Source organism: Balaenoptera borealis, assembly GCF_965194805.1.
Source record: "Balaenoptera borealis genome assembly, chromosome: 13".
In the NCBI taxonomy this organism is placed as follows: domain Eukaryota; kingdom Metazoa; phylum Chordata; class Mammalia; order Artiodactyla; family Balaenopteridae; genus Balaenoptera; species Balaenoptera borealis.
In genome coordinates this window covers 7,834,803-7,855,423 of record NC_138870.1, presented here as the reverse complement: position 1 = coordinate 7,855,423, position 20,621 = coordinate 7,834,803, and the positions used below count along the sequence as shown (strand labels likewise).

General features: G+C 48.5%; 1 protein-coding gene across 2 annotated transcripts; it reads left to right on the top strand.

Moving 5' to 3' along the window:
* The first annotated feature begins 1,965 nt into the window (after positions 1-1,965).
* Positions 1,966-20,320, top strand: FOXJ2 (forkhead box J2). Of its 2 annotated transcripts, XM_082349190.1 has the most exons (11): positions 1,966-2,098; positions 7,912-8,258; positions 10,194-10,268; positions 11,084-11,152; positions 11,335-11,475; positions 11,961-12,159; positions 13,915-14,322; positions 14,742-14,843; positions 15,641-15,850; positions 16,407-16,505; positions 17,549-20,320. In XM_082349190.1, the coding sequence occupies exons 2-11, from the start codon at positions 7,926-7,928 to the stop codon at positions 17,635-17,637; spliced, it is 1,725 nt and encodes a 574-aa protein (XP_082205316.1). In that variant the 5' UTR covers positions 1,966-2,098; positions 7,912-7,925; the 3' UTR covers positions 17,638-20,320. The 2 variants fall into 2 exon arrangements, with proteins under 2 accessions (XP_082205316.1, XP_082205315.1); XM_082349189.1 differs by lacking the exons at positions 1,966-2,098; positions 15,641-15,850.
* The last annotated feature ends 301 nt before the right edge of the window (positions 20,321-20,621 follow it).

Here is a 20,621-nt window from a genome sequence, read left to right as displayed (position 1 = left end):
CCAGAGGCTGAAATATATAAGAATTTGCAGAGGAATAATATGATTCCAGGAGGAAAAATGGAGGTGGTCTGCCTGATGGCGTTTTCTGTTTTTGGGTGAGGATTATTCTATAAGGGGCAGAGGATGTGAACATTCTATACTGTGACCTGGATAAGATTTGTTATAGAATTGTCAAGTGAACTGAACAATATATTTTTTTGAACAATATCTTTTATCCTTTGTATACTGTACAGTTTAAAAAGCATTTTCACATAAGTGAGCTCATTTGATTCCTGCAGCAGCCTTATTGGGTGGGCAGGGCGAGCATCAGAATACCCTCTTCGCTAACCAAGATTCCATAGAACGAGGGCCTTGCACAAATTTATAAAGCTAGATTTTCTGATGCTTAGTCCAGAGTTTTCTCCGTTGCACGCTCGTTTTTCCCTTTCTACACTCAGTCATTCCACGAGCATTTATTGAACTCCGGGATGATATCAAGACTAACAGACTAACTTCGGCCCAACCCCATACCCCTTTAAAAGCTATCCCAGGGGAAAAAGAAGCCCATCAAAGACATTCCTGAGAAAACCGATGTTCATCTGCGTACAGAAGACAATGAAAAAAGGTCAGTGTGGCAGAACTAGCGTTGAACTGAAATTGACAGTTCCTGCGGCGCGAAACAGGGACTCCCCTGACAGACAGCAGGGGGGTGTCATCGCGGGTGGATGGCAAGCTGCACGGGGCCAAGTGGCGGGGTGGCGGCCGGAGGGGAGCGAGCGCGGCGTGCGTCCCCGGGGCCGCGGGAGGCGCGCGGCGTGTCCCCAGGGAGCGCGGGGTCGGTGGCGCGGCTCCTCCGGCTCAGCTCATCCCCGGCGGCGCGGCCCGCGGCTCGGCTCCGCCCGCTCCTCCTTAACCCGCGCGGGGAGGCGGCGGCGGCGGCGGCCCGGCGGGCGGGGGCGGGGGAGGAGCGCCGAGCGCGGCGCGGAGGCCGGGGAGGAGCCGGGGCCTGCAGCGGAGCAGAGCGGAGCCCGAGCCCCGACCGAGCCTTGACACCGTCCGTCCGCCTCCTGGTTCCCCGGGAGCCCGGACTGGCCGGAGCCCGAGCTGTGACGGCGCGGGGAGCGCCACGCGCCGGCGGGAGCGGAGCGGACGGGACGGGACCAGAGAGGAGGCGCGGCCGCCGCAGCAGCAGTGACGGGCGTCGGGAGCCGCGGCCTCCCGGCCCCAGCTGCCCAGGCCAGCTCCGGGAGAGCGGGGAGTACGAGAACCCCACCCTCGGGGGCAGCCCCAGGAGCGGAGGCGGGAGCGGGGACGGGAGCCACCTCTCCCCCGACCGGAGAGATGACCCTTCGCGTTCGGGCGAGGGCAAGAAGAGACCTCTCTAGGGGACGAGTCTCTTCTTCCTAGAGGCGAGGAAGATCCCCGTACCGGCCCGGGGATGGAGCTCCCGAAGTAGAGAGGGGTGATGCTTACCAAAGGCAGCGAGTGAGACCGCCCCGGCGAGCCTCCACTCCTCCAAACCCACACTCCTCAGTTCTGGACTTTTGAGGCATAAAGGAAGGGGGATATGCCTATGGAGTAGACACCCTCCATCCCGTCCACAGGGGAGAGGACTCCTTACACTCAGCGGCAGAGGACACTCCAGGGAAAGAAGAGGACTCGGCTCTCAGCCTTTCAGGAGAGGGGAAGAACTCCCCCCGACTTCCTTGTACCTAGACAGTGGAACAGGGCAGAGCCCCTCCGCTCAGATCTCCAGCGGACAGAAAGAGGCCTCCACTCCCGACAGATTCAGTTTGGGGGGGAGGGGGACTCCCCCAAGGGGGAGGAGACAACTCCCGGTTGGGAGAGGCTCCTCCCCTCGTCCCCAGGGTCACCGGCCGAGTGTGGGGACTGTGCCACCTTCCCCAGGTGGGACCTCCTTCTCCTCCCCCTCCCCCTCCCCCCACTCCTCCTCATCGGGGGACCCAGTTCCCCTCCCCAGCTTGGGAGGCTCAGCCAAGTACAGGAAGAGCCACTGAGGATGAGACTCTTCATCTGCCTCTGAAGAGGGGAGTCCCTCCAACCCCAAACTCCAGTACCAAGTGGTCCTCTCCCTCTGCTGGGGGGGACTTGGAGACAGGTCAGTGCTTTCTTTCTTTCATCTTCTCTCTGTCATCTTTAGGCACTAGTGGGTGTAGGGGGCTGAGATGGTGACTCCTGGGTTTCATTACTGGGGAAGGTAGAGTAACAACTCGAGAACCCTCTGGGAAATGTGTTCTGAAGCTACTGGATTCAAGCCCTCATCTTGCTGCAGAGGCTCTGAGAAATGGGTTTCTTAGTGTTGGGGGACTAAAGGGATGGGAGTCATTTGAGGTCCCTAGGGAAGTGCATGTTTTCATGCTGAGGGCAAAAGGGACATCAGAACACACCTGCACCTTCAGCACTCCATCCACACAGTGTAATAATGATGGCAAGCCACATCCCAGCCAGACTCCCATGCCACCCTCCATCCTTGGGCCTTTTCATGCAGAGAGTGGGCTCCCACTAAAGTCGTGGTGGCATTTGGTGGCCTGGCCTTGTCTGGGGCTTCTGTTGGTATTACATTTTCTTACCTGTAACCCTAGGTCACTTAATGTCCACCAGAGCTGTTCTCTGCAGCCCACTGTGATTACTGCTCCCTTGACAAGAAAACCAGTCTGTCTCCACTCACCCTGCCTCCAGCACCAAGAGGCCTCCTCTCATGACATCTCCATTCCTGGCCAGAAGCACAAAGTCCACAGGGAAAATGGGGATCCCATGTCCCGAGGCAAGAAGAAAGGGTGCGGGGGAATGCCAGCTCCTGGGTTGAAGTTCTTCCCTAGTGTTGGCTGGGTACCACTGCCCCAGTGCCCTACACCGCTCCTGTCTTGCTGACAGTTCCCCAGGAAAAAGCAGATCCTGGAGGGGAGGAGAGGAGGGTTGCTGCCCAGCCTCCTTCCAGTCTTCCATCGAAATCAGTTGACTGCCAGGGAGATTTGACCCCCCCAAGGAGTTTCCTTTCAGAAAAGCACCTAATAGTCTCACCCTCTGCCTTCCTGTTTCTTGTTCAATTCTGGGTCTCTGGAACCTTGTATGTAAGTTTTCTTTCATAAGATAATAGCAGGAATCATCAAAGCCCAGACTGTTCAGAAAAGGCAAGAAAAAGGTGCCAGGAACTCCTTCTGGCTGAGCCTGGGCTGTGGGTTTAGTAGCGCTCTGCCTTTCAACCTGGGATCTGTAGCTGGGTGCCTGCTTTCCTGCCTCACCTTTAGGAAATACCTCGTCTCCTGTAAGGGGCATTAGGACCCCACAGAGAGTCCAAGTGGGAGGCTTCATCTTATTTGGGTTTTTATGTTTCCTCCTTTCTCTGTCTGGGCCCTGGGTGGACTGTCTGAGTCTCTAAGTACATCCACCGGGTCCTGGAAGTTACCTGTTAGTCATGGTCAGTGAGACAGGGCTCTAATTCAGGTTTGTATGGCTGTGCTGTAGAATGATGTGCGTCTGTTTCTTACTTCAGGTGGATGTGGCTCTATCCACATCCGTGCAAGGTGCGGGGACAGGTACACGTGTGCTTTTCAGACTTAGCCTCCAGTTACCTAGAACTGTGCGTTTCTGGTAGGCCTCTAAGAGCAGGTGCCCCTGTGCAGGAACGTGGAGAGGGTGCTGGTGAGAATGCCCAGCTGGGAGGAAAGGCTTGGCCTGCGCTGTCCAGTGGGAGCGCTCATGGGTGGCTGCCTGAGAGCCACCCCACACAGCAGGGCAGCCCAGTCTCAGGCTAGGACCACTTCTTAGAGCTAGGACTGATCAGAGAGCTTCATTTCTGATGTTTCTGGTCTAAAAAGCATGAGGATCCTTGGCTCTTAACTCTAGAACTCCCTCCCCCATGTTTTGAAAAGAGCCAGCTCTGTGGAACAGCAGACTATTTCTCACAAAGTACTTTACCAGATGCTGGAATGCTACTTGTTGAATGGCTCAGAGTGAGCTGGACCACAACACCTGCAGGTGTCTCACTGCCACACAGTGTAACTGGCCCTGCTGGGACTGAGTTTCCCTAGTTCTCCTTGCCTCCGTGGAATCAGTTAGAAACATATGGCTATTGAGTTGGAGTAGCTATGCTTAGAGAGTGCTATTTTCCAGATCATGTCTTATGACTAGACCTAGTTCCCCCTGAAAAATAAGGGATGATATTCCCCCGTTTCTTCATCCTGGGGAGTTTACTAGTCCTGGCATTGGTCAGTCCTGGGGCCACACTCCCCCCAAAGGAAAAGTTTGAGATTCTGACATCCTGAAAACTATTGAGAACTCAGTGCAGGTGTAAACCACTGCAAGTTTGCTACTTCCAGGCTTACCTGTATGGTCTGTCCATTTTCTAATTTTCAATTTCTAATATTCTCCTTTTTCTCTCATTCAAAAATGGTAATTGCTATACTTACATAACACTAGTGCTTTAAAAATTTTAACTCAAGGTAATCCTCCCAACAACCCTATGTAGGTACGGTTATCACCTCTGTTTTCCAATGAAGAAACTACAACACAGAGAGGTTAAGTAACTTGCCTGAGGTTGCACAGCCAGTAGGTAGTGAAGCCAGGATTGAAACCCAGGCAGCCTGGCTGGTAATCGGTAATGTGGCAGACTTAGCCACTGTTCTATTAGTTTCTGCGTTATGTACAGAGCAGGAAGTTATCATTCCTTAACGTCTGACCTTGGCACCATACAGAGAACAATTACTGACCTTTCAGAGAAAATGGGAAGAAAACTGTGCCTATTTTTTTGGGTCTTACATGTCTCACCCAGGATCAGTCCTCCCCCGCCCCCACCCATAGAATGTCTTTCTGTTCTTCTCTGCCTTTCTCCCAGCAGCGTAGTGTTCATTAGACGTTCCATGGATGTGATGGAGCCTGCCCTTTGGCTGCCTTTCCCAGTTTCTATGGATATTTCCTTTCAGTCTTCCAGCTCGCAGAGAAGAATGTAGCCTGACTCAGGTTCTGCCCCAGCCCAGTGGCACGAGGCCCACCTGGAGAGAGAGGTCTGGGTAACTAGGTTGGTTGGACTGAGAAATGGAAGTACCTTTTGTGTGCCTTTCTAATAATAGCCCTGAACATTAGCCTGGTGCCATTATTTTGGGGAGTGTGGAATGTGTGGCAGCCACTGGCTCTTTAAGCTTCCTTCACGTCCCTCCAGGAATGAAGCTTGGACAGTGTTTATGACTGCATCCCTTTTATTGAAAGGGGGAAACTGAGGCAGGAAGACTTCAGGGAGCAAGGGGCGGTTAGGGACGTTTAGTGAGTTGATGTCAAGGTTCGGAATAGAATCAAGGAACCTCACTCTCTGAGGTTCCACACACTGGGCTGCCCTTCAAGAATGGGGAAGTGATGGGGGTGAGGAAGTGGGATGGGTTTAGGAAGAACGGTGCTGAAAGATCAGAAGGATCTTGTGCTGCAAGCGTCTATCGGAAGATATTTTGAGTGCTGGGCCGGTATCTGGAGGGCTGGCTGGGAGGGTGCTGGAGAAAGGTTAAATTTAACCTCAGTGTCCTAACCTGGTACTGGGGAAGTGCTAGGGAAGGGCATAGAACAAGTAGCAAAAGGCCAAGGGTGCTTCGCTTTCCGGAATTCACAGTGATTGGCACTGCCAAATGGGTTCTGTAAACCACTTTGATTGTACTCTCATGTCCCTCCCTGTCCAATGTCTGGAGAGTTTCAAATGAAATGTCCCCTGAAGCCTTCTGTGTACTTAAGGTGAGACTTCCCAAGGATCTTTAGCAGGAGACAGTAGGGAATAGGGTAAAACTTCCTTACAGACCCAGGAGAAGCCTGGTCATCGTGAACCCGCTCGTTGCCATGTTCCCGTTCGGCTGGGACAACCCAGCTCCAGGACCAGGTGGCTGCGCTTCGCACCCTGCTTTACCCCAGAAGCTGTGCTGCTTTGACACAGTAAAGTGCTAGGAGGGCTGAGGCTTCCTGGAATGCTTAAATGTCCCTATTAGTTTCCAAGTTTCCATGGTTTGGGGGCAAGATGGTGGTGGTGGGATGGGAAGGAGAGTGGTGGGGAGAGGAGCTAAGGATAAAGGGGAAACCCCATCGTGGTGCTGTTTCTGAACAGGGCCTTTAAAGTTTTTTCTCCAGTCAAGCGGTTCTTGGGTTGTGGCTGGGTCTCATGCTGCCCAAGCCCCCGAGGCGCTAAGGTGTTTCCTTGAGCCTTCGGGAGTGGGCGTGTTGCTGGTGAGGAGCGCAGGGCAGGGGACATGCGCGTGCTTGCAGAGACTGCGTGGGTGGGGAACTTGGGGAATTGGGAGATGAGTGAGAATGCTGACCCTTTGGAGAATGTCTCCAGGGGAGAAGAGTCACTAACTAGAAGAGTGAGCCAATAGCCTGAAAGAAAGATGTGTTGGAGGCGGAGACTGGGGTAGGCAGGCATATCTGCGATTGAGCTTCTAACTACAAAGTGTGTTGGATGTGTTTGTAGTTGTATGTGACGCTGGTGCGTATTATCTGGGTGTGGATTTAGAGGTTATATACGGAATAGGTTTTCTGTCCAGGATTCTGAGGCATGTTAGCCTTGGCTCCTCTAGAGCGACGCCTCGATGGACCCTCAGCAGGGGTCCGAGGAAGAAATCCTAGCTGGAATCTGGCCGGCTGTGCAGGCACGAGCCGGTCAGGCAGCAAGCGCTTGGGGGGTGGCTGGCATCGACCCCAGGGGAGAGCCAAATGGCTACCAAGTGGTTCCTGCCAGCCTTTCCAGATTCTGCGATGCAGATCTCACCCACCGTTCTTCACCTTCCCCCACAGAGACGTCACTCTAGCTGCACCTCTCCGCCTGCAAGAGCGCCCAGGCTGCGTGGGTGGCAGCAGGGCGTGCAGACAGCAGGCGTAGGCGGGTTGGCAACGTCAGGAGTTTGCATGGAGGTGCAGCGAGCGTGCGTGCCAGGCCGGGAAGGAAGGAGAGAGGAGGAGGGCGGGAGAAGGGGAGCTAGCCCTTAGCCCCAGAGTGGTTATTTTTAGCCCGGCGATCTGATTGTTACCGGTGAGCGCGCAGCTGGGTGTCTCCCTGGCTCAGTGCGGCAGGGCAGGCCGAGAGGTGGGAGGGCCTTGCCAGTGACTTCTTCCTGGTGTCGGTGTCTGTGGGCGGGAGCTCACCAGGGGGAGCTTTAAATGTGCCAGTGCAGCTGTGTTCGGGCTCCGTTCGCTGTGTGTGTGACTTTGTGCCCTATGGGTAATGTTATGCCGTGTATCTCATTGTGATCTCTGGTCGTGAGCCACTGTTGATGTGTCTGTCTTGCATCTGTGCTTGGCTGGTTGTCACATGTAACTTAAGTTGGGAAGTATGTAATATGCCTCATGTGCACGCGTATGTGGGATAAAAAGGAACTAACATGAAACATCTTTAAAAGTGTTGGTGTGTGCTTCATCAGTGTATACTTGTGTTTACTCTGGTTGTTTTTCTTTACACATTCACCCGTGCTATCTATCTGTGGATGTTGAATGTAAATATAACAAACATCATGTAATTGGAGAATAGACTTTGGCTGATTTTACCTGCTATTTATTTTATTTTTAAAATTTATTTCTACATAGTTTAAAAAAATTATGTTATAGGGCTTTAAGTGAGAAGAATTGAGGGAATAGCTCAGTTTGGTGGGTGGTTTGATCTCCTTTTTAGTCCTGTGCGAAGGGAGAGGCCTCTTGGCCATGTTCCACGTGCAGATGTAGAATAAGTACCAGTCTATCACCTGGTAGGTAATTGGTGACATATCCATTTGGGGGTTCTGGTAACACCTGGTCGAGGGCTATCCCAGGAGAGGAGTCTTCTACAGGAATTAGAGTGGGAAGAACCTCTCCTTCCCTTAGAGCCCTAGGATTTGTGTATTACTTGCCACCGGTAACCACAGGTAATATTTGTCTATTCTGTTTTCCTCTTTTTCCTCTTCTCTGCAGAACCCAGAAGTACCATGGCTTCTGACCTAGAGAGTAGCCTCACCTCCATAGACTGGCTCCCCCAGCTGACCCTCCGGGCTACCATTGAGAAGCTTGGGAGTGCCTCCCAGGCTGGGCCTCCAGGCGGCAGCCGCAAATGTCCACCAGGCTCACCCACAGATCCTAACGCCACCCTGAGCAAAGATGAGGCAGCCGTCCACCAGGATGGCAAACCCCGATACAGCTACGCCACCCTCATCACCTATGCCATCAACTCTTCTCCAGCCAAGAAGATGACCCTCAGTGAGATTTACCGCTGGATCTGTGATAACTTCCCCTATTACAAGAATGCTGGCATTGGTTGGAAGGTGGGACGGCTTCTATAACCTGAGATGATTCTTAGCCTTGACAACCTTTTCCTCTACTTTTATTTCTTCCTATAACCTGGTCCAGTTCACTCTGAGCGTCTCAGATGTGTGAACTTAAAAATCTCAAATCTCCCATCCGTTACTTTTTTTCCAGAGTTGAACAACTTCCATAAGGTGTATTGGGGAAACTCCTGTGATACCGAGCCACTAAGTATAGTTATGGGGGCAACAGGATGCTGACGCTTATCAGACCCTCTTATCCTCTGGTTCATTTCACAGATATTTATTGCCACTCTACTCTGTTGAAGTCACGTGCAAAGTGTGGCATTGCTCCATCCTACCTAGAGGTAGCATCTCATCAGGTTTGCAGAGCTTCATTCCACATAGTCGTCATCTTTTAAAAAATTGTGTACGAAGAAAAAGAATAATATAATTAGGTTCTTCCCCAGCAGCTCATCCACCATGCAAGGAAGGAGAGGATAAGTTGTTTGGCTGGAGATAAAGGAAAAAGGGGCCTCCCCTTCCAAGCAAAGAAGGAAGACTGATGTTCTCAGTCCTTTGGAGCAATCACTCGCTTGCCAATTGTTGAGTAGGAATGGGGATTTAATGTAGGTCTGTCACTCTGTAAATCACTGGCTGACATACAGACCAGATGACGAGCTGGAGACCGTTGAAAGCATTTAGTTTTCCCTTTAGAAATATGTTCCTGCTAGCTGCCACAGCCTCCAGCCACCTCACCCAAGACATGTAGCAACAATATTTCTTTCCTCCAAATGTGACCATTCCATGGGCTGTTGAGAAGACAAAGGCGAACTGTGCCTTGTTTCACTCATAATTTATATTTTGTTATCATTTACATCATCAGTTTCTGCTTTTTTTTTTTTCCTTGGCCACACCACTTGACTTGTGTGATCTTAGTTCCCCAAGTAGGGATCAAACCCACGCCCTTGGCAGTGAAAGCTCGAGTCCTAACCACTGGACCACCGGGGAATTCCCACATCATCAGTTTTAAAACATTGTTCTTTCAATACTGATAGAATGAGTTAAGGGACTGGGCAGATATGATTTTTTTTAATTGAAGTATAGTTGCTATACAATATTATGTAAGTTATAGGTGTACAATATAGTGACTCACAATTTTTAAAGGTTATACTCCATTTATAGTTATTATGAAATATTGGCTATATTTCCCATATTGTACAATATATCCTTGCAGCTTATTTTATACACAATAGTTTGTACCTCTTACTCCCCTATTCCTATATTGCCCCTACTCCCCTCTCCTCACTAATAACCACTAGTTTGTTCTCTATATCTGTAACTTTGCTTCTTTATTGTTATATTCCCTAGTTTGTTGTATTTTTCAGATTCCACATGTTAGCGATATCGTACAGTATTTGTCTTTCTCTGTCTGACTTATTCCACTAAGCATAATGCTCTCCAAGTCCATCCATGTTGCTGCAGATGCAAAATTTCATTCTTTATGGTGGCTGAGTAGTATTCTGGTGTGTGTGTGTGTGTGTGTGTGTGTGTGTGTGTGTGTGTGTGTGTGTGTGTGTATGCACACACTCCACATCTTTATCCATTCATCTATTGATGGACACTTAGGTTTGGGCAGATGTGATTTTGAGGCATTTATATACCTGTTATTAGTTGGGTGGAAAGATTGAAAAACTATATAATCAGCTTTCTAGAAGCACCTGGTAGTCAAATTTACAGCCATTACCTCTCATCAATTTAATTGCTTCCTTTTTCTTATCTCATTGCTCTTGCTGATAGGTAATTTCCTCCATAAGTATAGTTAAGAGGTGCTTTGTTTACCCTGATACTTGAACTTTAGTGTGTGTTATATCCCTTTGTGTCCGTCTGTGCACTACTGGAAAATTTTCTGCTTTGCACAATGCTCAAATCTAACTTGCTTCTCTGCTTCCCCAGAATTCAATTCGGCACAACCTTTCTCTCAACAAGTGTTTCCGGAAGGTGCCCAGACCTCGGGATGACCCTGGGAAGGTGAGATTCTGCTGTAAGCGGTGAAGGGAGGAGCAGGAAGGAGCGAGAAGTAGTTGACAGCTTAGAGTCCTATGGCTGTTTTAATTACCCAGAAGAGGAAATCATGTTAATTAGAGAAGCAGCTTTATTTTTTTCCTCAAAGGAAGAGCTTGGTTATCAAGCAAGTGGGTCCCCATGAGAGCGAATGACTAAGGAAGACTGAAATTTTTTTTAAAAGAAATATTTATTTAAAAAATGGACTTTGATGCCCCCTTTTTTGTGCATGGTGCTCTTTCTAGATGTAAAAGGTGGGCTTAATAACCTTTGTAGGAGTTTTTCTATATAAAAATCCCATGATTTTTTACCTTCAAAAGAGAGACGGGATAGATCATCCTCTTTGTTTGACAGCTGTGGATGCTGAAGTCCAAGAGAGTTTTGCCTCAGATCACATGGAAGGGAAGGGTTGGTCTGGACATTTCCAGCTCTTTGAACTAGATGCTGTGTTCTGTCCCTCTAGTATGATTGAGGCCTCAGTGAGCTGTTAGGACAAATTTATTCCTCAAAAATAGCTGGTACCCTCAGGATTCTATGTGAATTTCCAGTCCTTTTTCATTTCTTTTTTTTTTTTAAGGTTCCAGATAGATGATCTTCTTTAATGTTAATGTTATTTACTTATTTTTTTAAATTGAAGTATAGTTGAATTACAATCCAGTCATTTTAAAAAATATAACTCTTATTTTATGTGAAAATCCCTTCAAATGTCTACTTTTCCAAAGGTGGGAATTTCTGTATATAATGATTTTTTTTTTCTTTATGGGGATGGGTTCTCCTTCTAGGGCTCTTATTGGACAATCGATACCTGCCCTGACATCTCCCGGAAGAGAAGACACCCTCCAGATGATGATGTAAGTCTCCACCTCAATGAGATGCCATTTATGGGCCAGCTGCTCCTTCCACATCTTTGCCTGCTTCTTCAGTCATTTCCTAAATTTGGGGCCAAGGTCAAATACCAGCAGGTGTGGAACCATTGGTCTTAGGAGGATGTTTAGCATCTGCTTATAGATTTCTCTTCTTTTACAACCCTCAGCTATCCCAGGACTCACCAGAACAGGAGGCAAGCAAGAGCCCACGGGGAGGCGTTCCAGGGAGTGGAGAAGCCTCACTGCCTCCCGAGGGGAATCCTCAGATGCCACTCCAGAGCCCCACATCTATCGCCAGCTACAGCCAGGTAGGAGGTGGAGGTGGCAGGGGATATAGGGATAGATGGATGGATGGATGGGTGGATGGGTGGGTGGGTGGTAGAATAGATTCATATATCTGTTGGTTCAAAATTATGTGTTGAGTATCTGTGCTGTAGTAGGCAGATAAATTGGGAAAGGAGAAAGGGAAAGACGGAAGCTGAGAGAGAGATGGAGAGAGAGAGAGAGAGAGACAACAAAATTTTAAGAAAGATCAGAAAAAAAGTGGTGGGAAGACAAGAAAGAGAGCCAAAAAGGTTATGAGAAAGGAAAGATGACTATGGATGTAGCACAGGAAAAGGGCAAGAAGCTACATCAAGATAGGAACGAATGAGAAAAGGAGAAAATGATGCTCATTCATTGAAAAGGTGGGAGAGGATGAAGAGGACAGGCAGGAGAACTTGGTGTCCACTAAAGGGTTGTATTGGTCCTTCACGTAGGACACGGATCGAGTCTTTCTTACCTCTTTCTGCAGGGCACAGGGTCTGTGGATGGCGGAGCCGTGGCAGCAGGGGCTCCAGGCCGAGAGAGCACCGAGGGTCCCCCTCCCCTGTACAACACCACCCATGACTTCAAATTCTCCTACTCAGAGATCAATTTTCAGGATCTAAGCTGGTCCTTCCGCAACCTCTACAAATCCATGCTGGAGAAGTCCTCTTCCTCCTCTCAGCACGGTGAGTCTGGAGTGGGGAGGGGAGCAGAGACGTCCTTGGGTTTTTGAACAGATGGGGACATTCTCTTCTTTCCCTCTTTCTTACTTGTAACACAAGGAGAGGTTGATCACTGGTCAGGGAAAGCATGTCATGAGCCAAAACTGCTTGGAGTCAGAGCTCTTCTGGCTTAGTTCTGAAGGACAGCTGTTTCACGAGGCGGGCTAGGTCATTAGTTTCAGTAAGTGAGTTGGAGGAATCCCCCATCTATTAGAACTAAGGGCCGTGATTTTATGGCTGCCAGCAAGTCATTCTGAGAATGGCCACTAGGGGACAGCAGTAGTTTCCTTTTCCTAAGGATCCCTGCGTTTCACTGTGAGAAGAATTTATTTTTTAGCGTATTTATGTTAATTTTTATTAGGAACAATTTCAAACAGATACAAAAATAGAGAAAATAGTATAATAAACCCTCATATTTTCATTGCCCAACTTTACCAGTTACCGATATGTTAAGCTTGTTTTGTTTACCACCCAGCTTTTCTTTTAAACGGAGGAATTTAATGCACATCATTCTACCTGCAAATACTGGTTCAGTATGCATCCTTAATGATAAAGACTTTTCTTTTAGTTATGCATTGCCATGATGACTCCTAACACAGTAAATAATGCTTCCTTAATATAAGTTTATATCTCATCCATACTCAAATTTCCCGAATTAACATATGAGAATGATTTGAAGTCGTTATTGGGAGACTTTTTGAGAGATTGTCTGGTTCAGTGCTCTGTGATTCCTGTTTCTTAAGTTTTTATTTTTTATTTTATTTTTACTTTTTTTTTTTTGCCGCACCACACGGCTTGCGGGATCTTAATTCCCCGACCAGGGTTTGAACCCATGCCCCCTGCAGTGGAAGCACGGAGTCCTAACCGTTGGACCACCAGGGAATTCCCCTAAATTTTTAAAAAGAATTTAGAGGTAGGGATGAAGTCAGGACTTTAGGTGAATCATCAGATCTTGTTCTGTCCAGTGGCCTTGGATAGGCGACCGGAGATGAGTGGAATGATAAAAAGTGGTTAGGAGTCACTTTGGGGAAAATTGTATTAATTGTCATTAATTGTCTTTTATATCCCAGGGGATTCCTATCTAGAGTTGTGTTGCTAGATTGCAGCATTTGCTTGAGAAATGAGTCCAACTCAGGTGATTTGGTTGATTGGAAGTAGGGAGCTTGGAGGGCTCCCAGAAACAAAGGGAAAAATCAGATGGAGCGAGGACAGCAGAGAGTTCACTCAAGTTTAATCACGGCTGAAAGCCTGGGTCTCCATCTCGAGCTCTTCCCTGCCCCATCTGTTTGAGAAATTCATCCGTCCCCACTCTACTGCGCACCCGGACTCCGTTTTTCGTACTGACTACAAGGAGGCAGAAGCCTGTAGGACAATAAGGGAAAGGAGAGAACAGAGGCCCATGGCTTTGTTTTATTTATAATTTGCTTTTGGAACTTTACCTGATGTCCGATGTCTTTTGAAACTGTGATTCCAGGACTACATCCCAGATCCTTGAAAGATAGCATGAAAAGGTGCATGCTGACCTTTTGGCTAAAATTTCAGCGGTTGTCGGTGCTGTCGAGGGCCTCCGTCTGTCGGTTAACCCTGCCGTGGGGAGGAAGGGGGCCCAGGGGACCCTGCTGTCCCAGAACGTCCCGTCTCCACCCAGTGGACATCCTGAGCGATGCGTTGCCCCACTCACGTACCCGCTTCCTCCCCCCCCTCCGCCCCTCCCCGCAGGCTTTTCGTCTCTCCTGGGGGACCTGCCGCCCTCTAACAACTACTACATGTACCAGCAGCCGCCGCCGCCGCCGCCGCCCCAGCCGCCGCCTCCGCAGCCGCAGCCGCAGCCGCAGCCGCAGCAGGCACCCGCCCAGGGCCCCTCCGCTGTGGGCGGTGCGCCCCCCCTGCACACCCCAAGCCCAGATGGTTGTGCCCCACCAGGGGGGAAGCAAGCGGGGGCCGAGGGCTACGGGCCGCCCCCTGTGATGGCCATGCACCCACCCCCGCTGCAGCACGGCGGCTACCACCCTCATCAGCACCATCCCCCCACCCACCCTGCCCAGCCGCCGCCGCCGCCGCCGCCGCCGCCGCCGCCGCCGCAGCAACAGGCACAAGGCCAGGCTGCCATCAACAGCACTGGCTTTGGTGAGTAGGGAGGGTGCAGGGACACCCTAGAGGACTGTGGGTTGAGCCCCCTGTTCTGACTCTGGCAGGAGGTGCGACTGGTTAGGAAGTTCACAGTGGGTCTTGGTAGCCTCTCTCCCGTGAGAGCTCGTCTGAGCCGCGGAGGTTGCTGCTTAGAGCTCTATATTAGAGAATTCTTGGATAAATCGGGATTATTTTCCATATTCTTCTGCCCATGAGCTTGGCTGTCTGTAATTAAAGCATTGATAGCTTTGTTTGTCCTAAATCTCCAGGGAGGGAGAGTCCAAAATTATCTTGGTCATGCAGCTGATAACCTACGTAGACGCAAGAATCTTGCATTCAGTAGTCAATCTGCTGTCAGTTGGTGGCTGTCTTACCCCTCACTCTGTCTCATTACCACGTCCCCCTCCTCTTTACAGCCTTTCCTCCTGACTGGTGCTCCAATATTGACTCCTTAAAGGAAAGCTTCAAGATGGTGAACCGGCTCAACTGGTCCAGCATTGAGCAGTCACAGTTCTCAGGTCAGTGATCAAAGGATGGTGCCTGGAGGGAAGAGGGATATAGGGACGTGGAAAAACCCAGTGGAAGCCGGAATCAGGAGGGGATGGTTAAGTGAAGCTTGAGGATGGAGGATTTCATGTTACACAAGGTGGATAATATTGATGCCCTCTTCAAGTTAGTTTTAATTAATTTTTGCCTTAACTCAAAATATGACGGTGGTTTATTCCACTGAGCTTTATCTTCAGGAGAACGAGGCTGTCAGGAATTCAGCACCCTGGACCACTATTTTGTAGTTTTGTCACCATTTACTGACAGTGTGACCGCAGCTAATTCACTCAGTCACTTGAAACTTCTATTCATCAGAAAGATGGAAATTATAACAAGAATTTACTAAGGAACCAAATGTAAAATAGATAGCTAGTGGGAAGCAGCCGCATAGCACAGAGCTGTGCTTTGTGACCACCTAGAGTGGTGGGATAGGGAGGGTGGGAGGGAGACGCAAGAGGGAAGAGATATGGGGACATATGTATATGTATAGCTGATTCACTTTGTTATACAGCAGCAACTAACACACCATTGTAAAGCAATTATACTCCAATAAAGATGTTAAAAATTTTTTTAGAAAGAAAAGAATTTAGTAAGGAAGAAATAGAATGAGAGTTTGAAAATGTAGGACTCTAACAGATGTCAATTATTGGTAGCGCATATAATCAGCGGTGTTGATTGGCCACGTAGTTGGAGCAGTGAGTTGGGCATAGAACCGCTAGGGGCACTGGGGCCTCTGCAAGGCTAGCCTTTCTTGCTGCTCTGTTTGCAGAGCTGATGGAGAGTCTGCGGCAGGCAGAGCAGAAGAACTGGAGCCTGGACCAGCATCACATTGCCAATCTGTGTGACTCCCTCAACCACTTCCTCACTCAGACTGGTCACGTGCCCCCCCAGGGGGGCTCCCACCGGCCACCCGCCCCCGCCCGCATTGCTGATTCCTGTGCCCTCACTAGTGGCAAACAGGAGCCAGCCATGAACCAAGGTACCGCACAAAGCAAGCTGCCAAGGAGGTGGAGACTGGATGATGAAAAGGAAGGGGGACGAGAAGGGCAGAAGAGAACTGAGAGACATCAGCTTATGAGCAGTGATCCAAATGCCAAAGAAATAGACCGTATGATTCCTTTTAGATCTTGATCTGGGAGGTCAGGGTTACTGAAGAAAAGGGAAGAGGAAGTCCCTGTTCCAAATTTGTGTCTCAGTAACCCCTCCCTGGATCGTAATTAGGTGGAGTTGTGATTCTCTACAGTTATATGGTCTTCAAACTGGTGAAGTAAGAGTCGATGATCACGGTTCTATATTTGTCATCCTTCTGATAGCTGAGATATTGAACTCCACTGGTATCGGGTCCCTTTGTGCCCTAAGTGGTGAGGACTGATAGCTTCTGCAGAAAGCCTTGATACCCACAGGAGCTACAGAACAGAGCAGGGAAGGGAGAAGAGATGAAGGGGAGCAAGAGTATTTTTTTCTCCCTCTCTATCTGACTCTGCTTCCTTGAATACGATGGTCCCACTCACTTAACTCTTGTCTTGCTTTGGCAGTGAACTCTTACGTGCACCCTCAAGCCCCCCACCTCTACCCGGGTCCATCACCAATGTACCCACTTGCCACCCAGGACTCAGCAGGATACAATCGCCCAGGTAAGAGCCAGGAAGCTTGTTTCACCACCAACGAGTCGTTTGGCTTTCCTATGGCTCCGAGTCTGCATTCTTGGCTCTTTTGCCTGCACCTGCTGGGAGGGGGTGAGCCTTCCTGATTCTCAAGGCTGGAGGGTGGTCCACCTGCTAGGGAGGTGTATGTCATGGGAGACTAAAGAAGACCAACTTACTTTAAAATGAGCTCGTGCCGGCAGTGATGAAAGGAAGTAGAAGCATGGCTATAAACAAAAGATAGACGTGTAGAACATTTATGCCTAGCTTCGGAATCTAGGTGGGAGATACACTCAGACAAATGACATGAACATGTTATGCAAATGTACCTGCTTTGTGCCCACGTCTGCTTTCTTGTCTTCCTTACCTCTAGTATCAGGGTTCTGGGATTGAACTACCTCTGATGGTGAGAGTAGGTGGGGAGACCCTAAATTGCCATAAATACTACAAAATGAACAGATCCTTCACCTTTAAATGCACTTGAGAAAAATCACTGTTATCATGCTGCCTAACCACAGTGTTTTCAATTTTGGAGGAGATGTTCAGCTCTTTGTGCATGTATTCCTTCTCCGTGTGATTTATATACAAATTTCTGTATTGCTATTTCATGTAATAGTATATTCTGTATGTTTTTTTGTCATTATTACATAGTCTTCATAAGTATAATTTTTTTGTTGTTTTTTGGCCACCCATCGTGGCTTGCGGGATCTTAGTTCCCCAACCAGGGATCACACCCGGGCCCTTGGCAGTGAAAGCGCAGAGTCCTAACCACTGGACCGCCAGGGAAGTCCCCATGAGTATAATTTTTAATGGCTGCATACTGTGACATTGCCATGTGGCCTAGTTTACTCTGAGTCTTTCCTGAGATCTCACTGAAGTGGTGTCTGGAAACAAAAATAACCCTGGGCTGATCAGGACAATAGTTTCCCCAGACCCTCCCCATGGTGGTGTTTGGGGTTGACCACCGTCCATCAAGATGGATAGAACGGCTTCCCATCCCCTCTCCTTTTAATCTCCTTCTCTCTTCCCCACAGCACACCACATGGTCCCTCGGCCGCCAGTTCCACCTCCTGGGGCCAGTGAGGAGATCCCCGATGATTTCGACTGGGACTTGATTACCTAGTGCATCTGAGCGCCTGGCCATCAGCCCAGGGCTGGGTGGTGAAGTCTGGCAGTGGGGAAAGCACAGCCCCAGCCCATCCCTTCCACCCTTGCCTGTATATAGATATATATCCTCTTTTTTTTTTCTTTCTCTGCCAGAGAAGCCACCGCAAGATGCTGCCGAAGATAACCCCCTCTTTTCTGCCTCATTCTTCCTCTTCCTTCTTGTTTTTCTCCTAATTCTTTTATTATTATTCTTATTATATTATTATTATTATTATTGGTTATATGCTGTCTCCGGTCTCCTGTCCCTCCACCATGGACCACGTCCACCTCTTGCTAATTTAAAATCATCTGGCTGGAAGGTGAGGCCATGAGAGCCGCAGAGAAAGGTCTCAAATTTTGATTTCCCTTTCGTGTTGGGAAAGTCAGCGCTAGTCCCACCTTTCAGCCCCACATTGTTTTCTGTGGATATCCGTTCTATCCAGGACTGGAGAAGCCACGTTATCAAGTAGAAGGGATCTAAAACACTGCTTGGCAGCCATGAATTTGCAGGTTTTACTCAATGGTGCTAATTTTGTCCTCTGAGCTCTTCCTTGTCCCTTTATTTCTCCAGTCCTACTTCTGCTGAATCTCATTCCCCATCAAGGACAAGAGTGATGGTGGTGGCAGTAAAACCCTAGTGGAATAAGAGGTCTGGGTTGGGTCGAGTAGAATATCGTAGAGGGGTGATGGAATATAAAACAGTCAGAAATTGCGTCTATGCTACTCTGTCAGATAAACTGTCATTGGCTTATTCCTGGCCTGTTCTCTGTAGGAGATAGAGCCGGGCTTAGCCAGAACTCTGCTTCTCTGGTGGAAATGAGGACAACTCTTCAGCATAGGTTCAGCTTTTTGGAGATGGTTTCAATTGAACCATTTTGACTTTTAAACATCATTTTCTCTGGAAATTAACTGTGGCTTTTATTTGCATTTACCAATTATCCTTTCACCCCCTTATCTCATTCAGCAAATATTATTTTGTCCTCCTTTAGTTGTCTGCTCACCTTTTCCACCCATGGTATTTTCTTCCCTCATTTTCTGGCATTCTCAAGAAAGGAGAGTAACCCATTATTCCTTGTAGTCTCACCATGTCCTAGGGCAAGACGGGAATCTCTTTCCCACCCATCATAGCAGAACCAAACCTACAGTACTGGTGGCAGGAGGATGCGGGGAGGAGAGGGGAGCTGGCATAGACATGGGTGGAGAATATTTCAGTTATTTAACTATGTAGGCAAATGCTTCTCTTGGAATCCAGATCATTGGGGCTGAAGCTTTTGCAATCAGCCTTTTGAGGGGTGAAGGGAAATTGGTAGAGGGGAATAAGTAACCTAAAGCAAAGAGCTCCATGAGGGCCAAGGGAGACCCCCCAGAGATAGGTACAGGGATAACTTACCTCCTTTAACAAGGAGTGGCCATGATTTATTGCTGCAAAGTACTTAGTGTATATTTGATATTAATCGTTGACTTTTAGTCATGAGAGGGAAGAACAATTTTACTTCCGTTTTTATTTTGCTGAATGTTCACTTTCTCAAAGCTGCAGGACAAAATGTACGGAATGGACAAGGCCACTCTCTCTGTGATTTCTGCTTTGTGTTCATATTCTTTTATTTACCCATGCTTTCTGCTCTCCTGCTTTTCCCCCTCATCCGCCCCTTCCTTTCTTTGTAAGGGATTCTATATGAGAGTTTGTTGAAGACGTCCAGTGAGGCTGAAGTCAGGGGGCAAGAAAGGGCAGTTAACTAAACAGCACTTTATTTCTTTGAAGTTCTTTGTAAGAAGTAGGGGTGTGAGTGGTGTGAATCCCCCATGGTGTCGGAGGGCAGTCAGTGGGGGTTGAAGTATGCCGTAAGATTTACTCTTGGGGAAAGGAGAATTTCTCTTGAGGGTGGTGACACGCCTTGGCCCAGTGTCCTTATCTGAGGCGTGTCTTCCTTATCCTTCCAATCAAGGTGCCTCCTACATACAACGTCCCATCTGTTCTCCCTAAGATTCCCCCTTGACAAATCATCACTCTTTTCTAAACCCCTTTTCTACCCAGATCCATACAGGATTTGCAAGGGTAGACTAAATCAGACATGTAAATGTCTCTTGTTTATATTTCATCTGTGTCTTCTGGGTCATTAAGAAGGGTCAAAAATGAGGGTCATTAAGAACTCTGGCAGGCAGCCAGAGTAACTGAAGTCTGGGGCTAGGGCTGGAGATTGGCTGTCAGGCCTTCTGGGATTTTAGCTCCTCTCCACTAAACCCAGCCTTGCTAAATGGCACAGGACAAACCTGACCCTCTTTGGGCCTCGGTTTCCCCTCCCCTCCATGAAATGGAAAGAATCCTACTTTGTCTTGTTGGTCCAGCGTTGCTGGCCGTGAAAGTTTTGTCATTGTTGTTGTCTTGGGTGATGTGTGCAAAACTGCAGGAGCTCACTGCCTAAAAGAGGAAGTAAGGGAGAAAGTGGAGGAGAGGGACGGAAGGAGCAATTCTTTGGTATTGATCCACCCATCCCTGCCTTTCTCTCTTCAACCCCCATGTTTCTGGTTTGGTGAGTCCTTCATACCACCCATAATGCTTTGCATTGGTGCAGGCTGGGGCGGGGGGTGTATGGTCTCACAAGTTGTTGTTGTTTGCATGCTTTCTTAATAAAAAAAAAAAAAGAATGTTTATGGTTTTATCTTCCTGGTGCTGGTCTCAAATTTGTTTTTGCCAGGGTAGGAAAAGAGAAACGTGAAAGCATTTGTCTTCTATTGCCCCTCCTCACCACCCCTCACTGGGTTTGATTAGTTGACCCTGACATTTTTTGTAAGATAGATGGGAAAAAAGAATTAAAAGCATGCCTTTAACATTCTTTTTTTCAAATGCTATTAAATATAGCGAAATATTGTTGGGAGAGGCAGTCCCCCCTTGCAGCTTGATGTGTGGACTAAGCCATCTTGCTTGCATTCTGGGATATTTTAAAGATTAAACATACTACA

Coding starts and splice junctions, on each gene's coding strand:
- FOXJ2 (XM_082349190.1), top strand. CDS start 7,926: ATGGCTTCTGACCTAGAGAGTAGCCTCACCTCCATAGACTGGCTCCCC. Junction 11,153..11,334: donor GACACCCTCCAGATGATGAT/GTAAGTCTCCAC, acceptor TACAACCCTCAG/CTATCCCAGGACTCACCAGA. Junction 14,323..14,741: donor CATCAACAGCACTGGCTTTG/GTGAGTAGGGAG, acceptor TCCTCTTTACAG/CCTTTCCTCCTGACTGGTGC.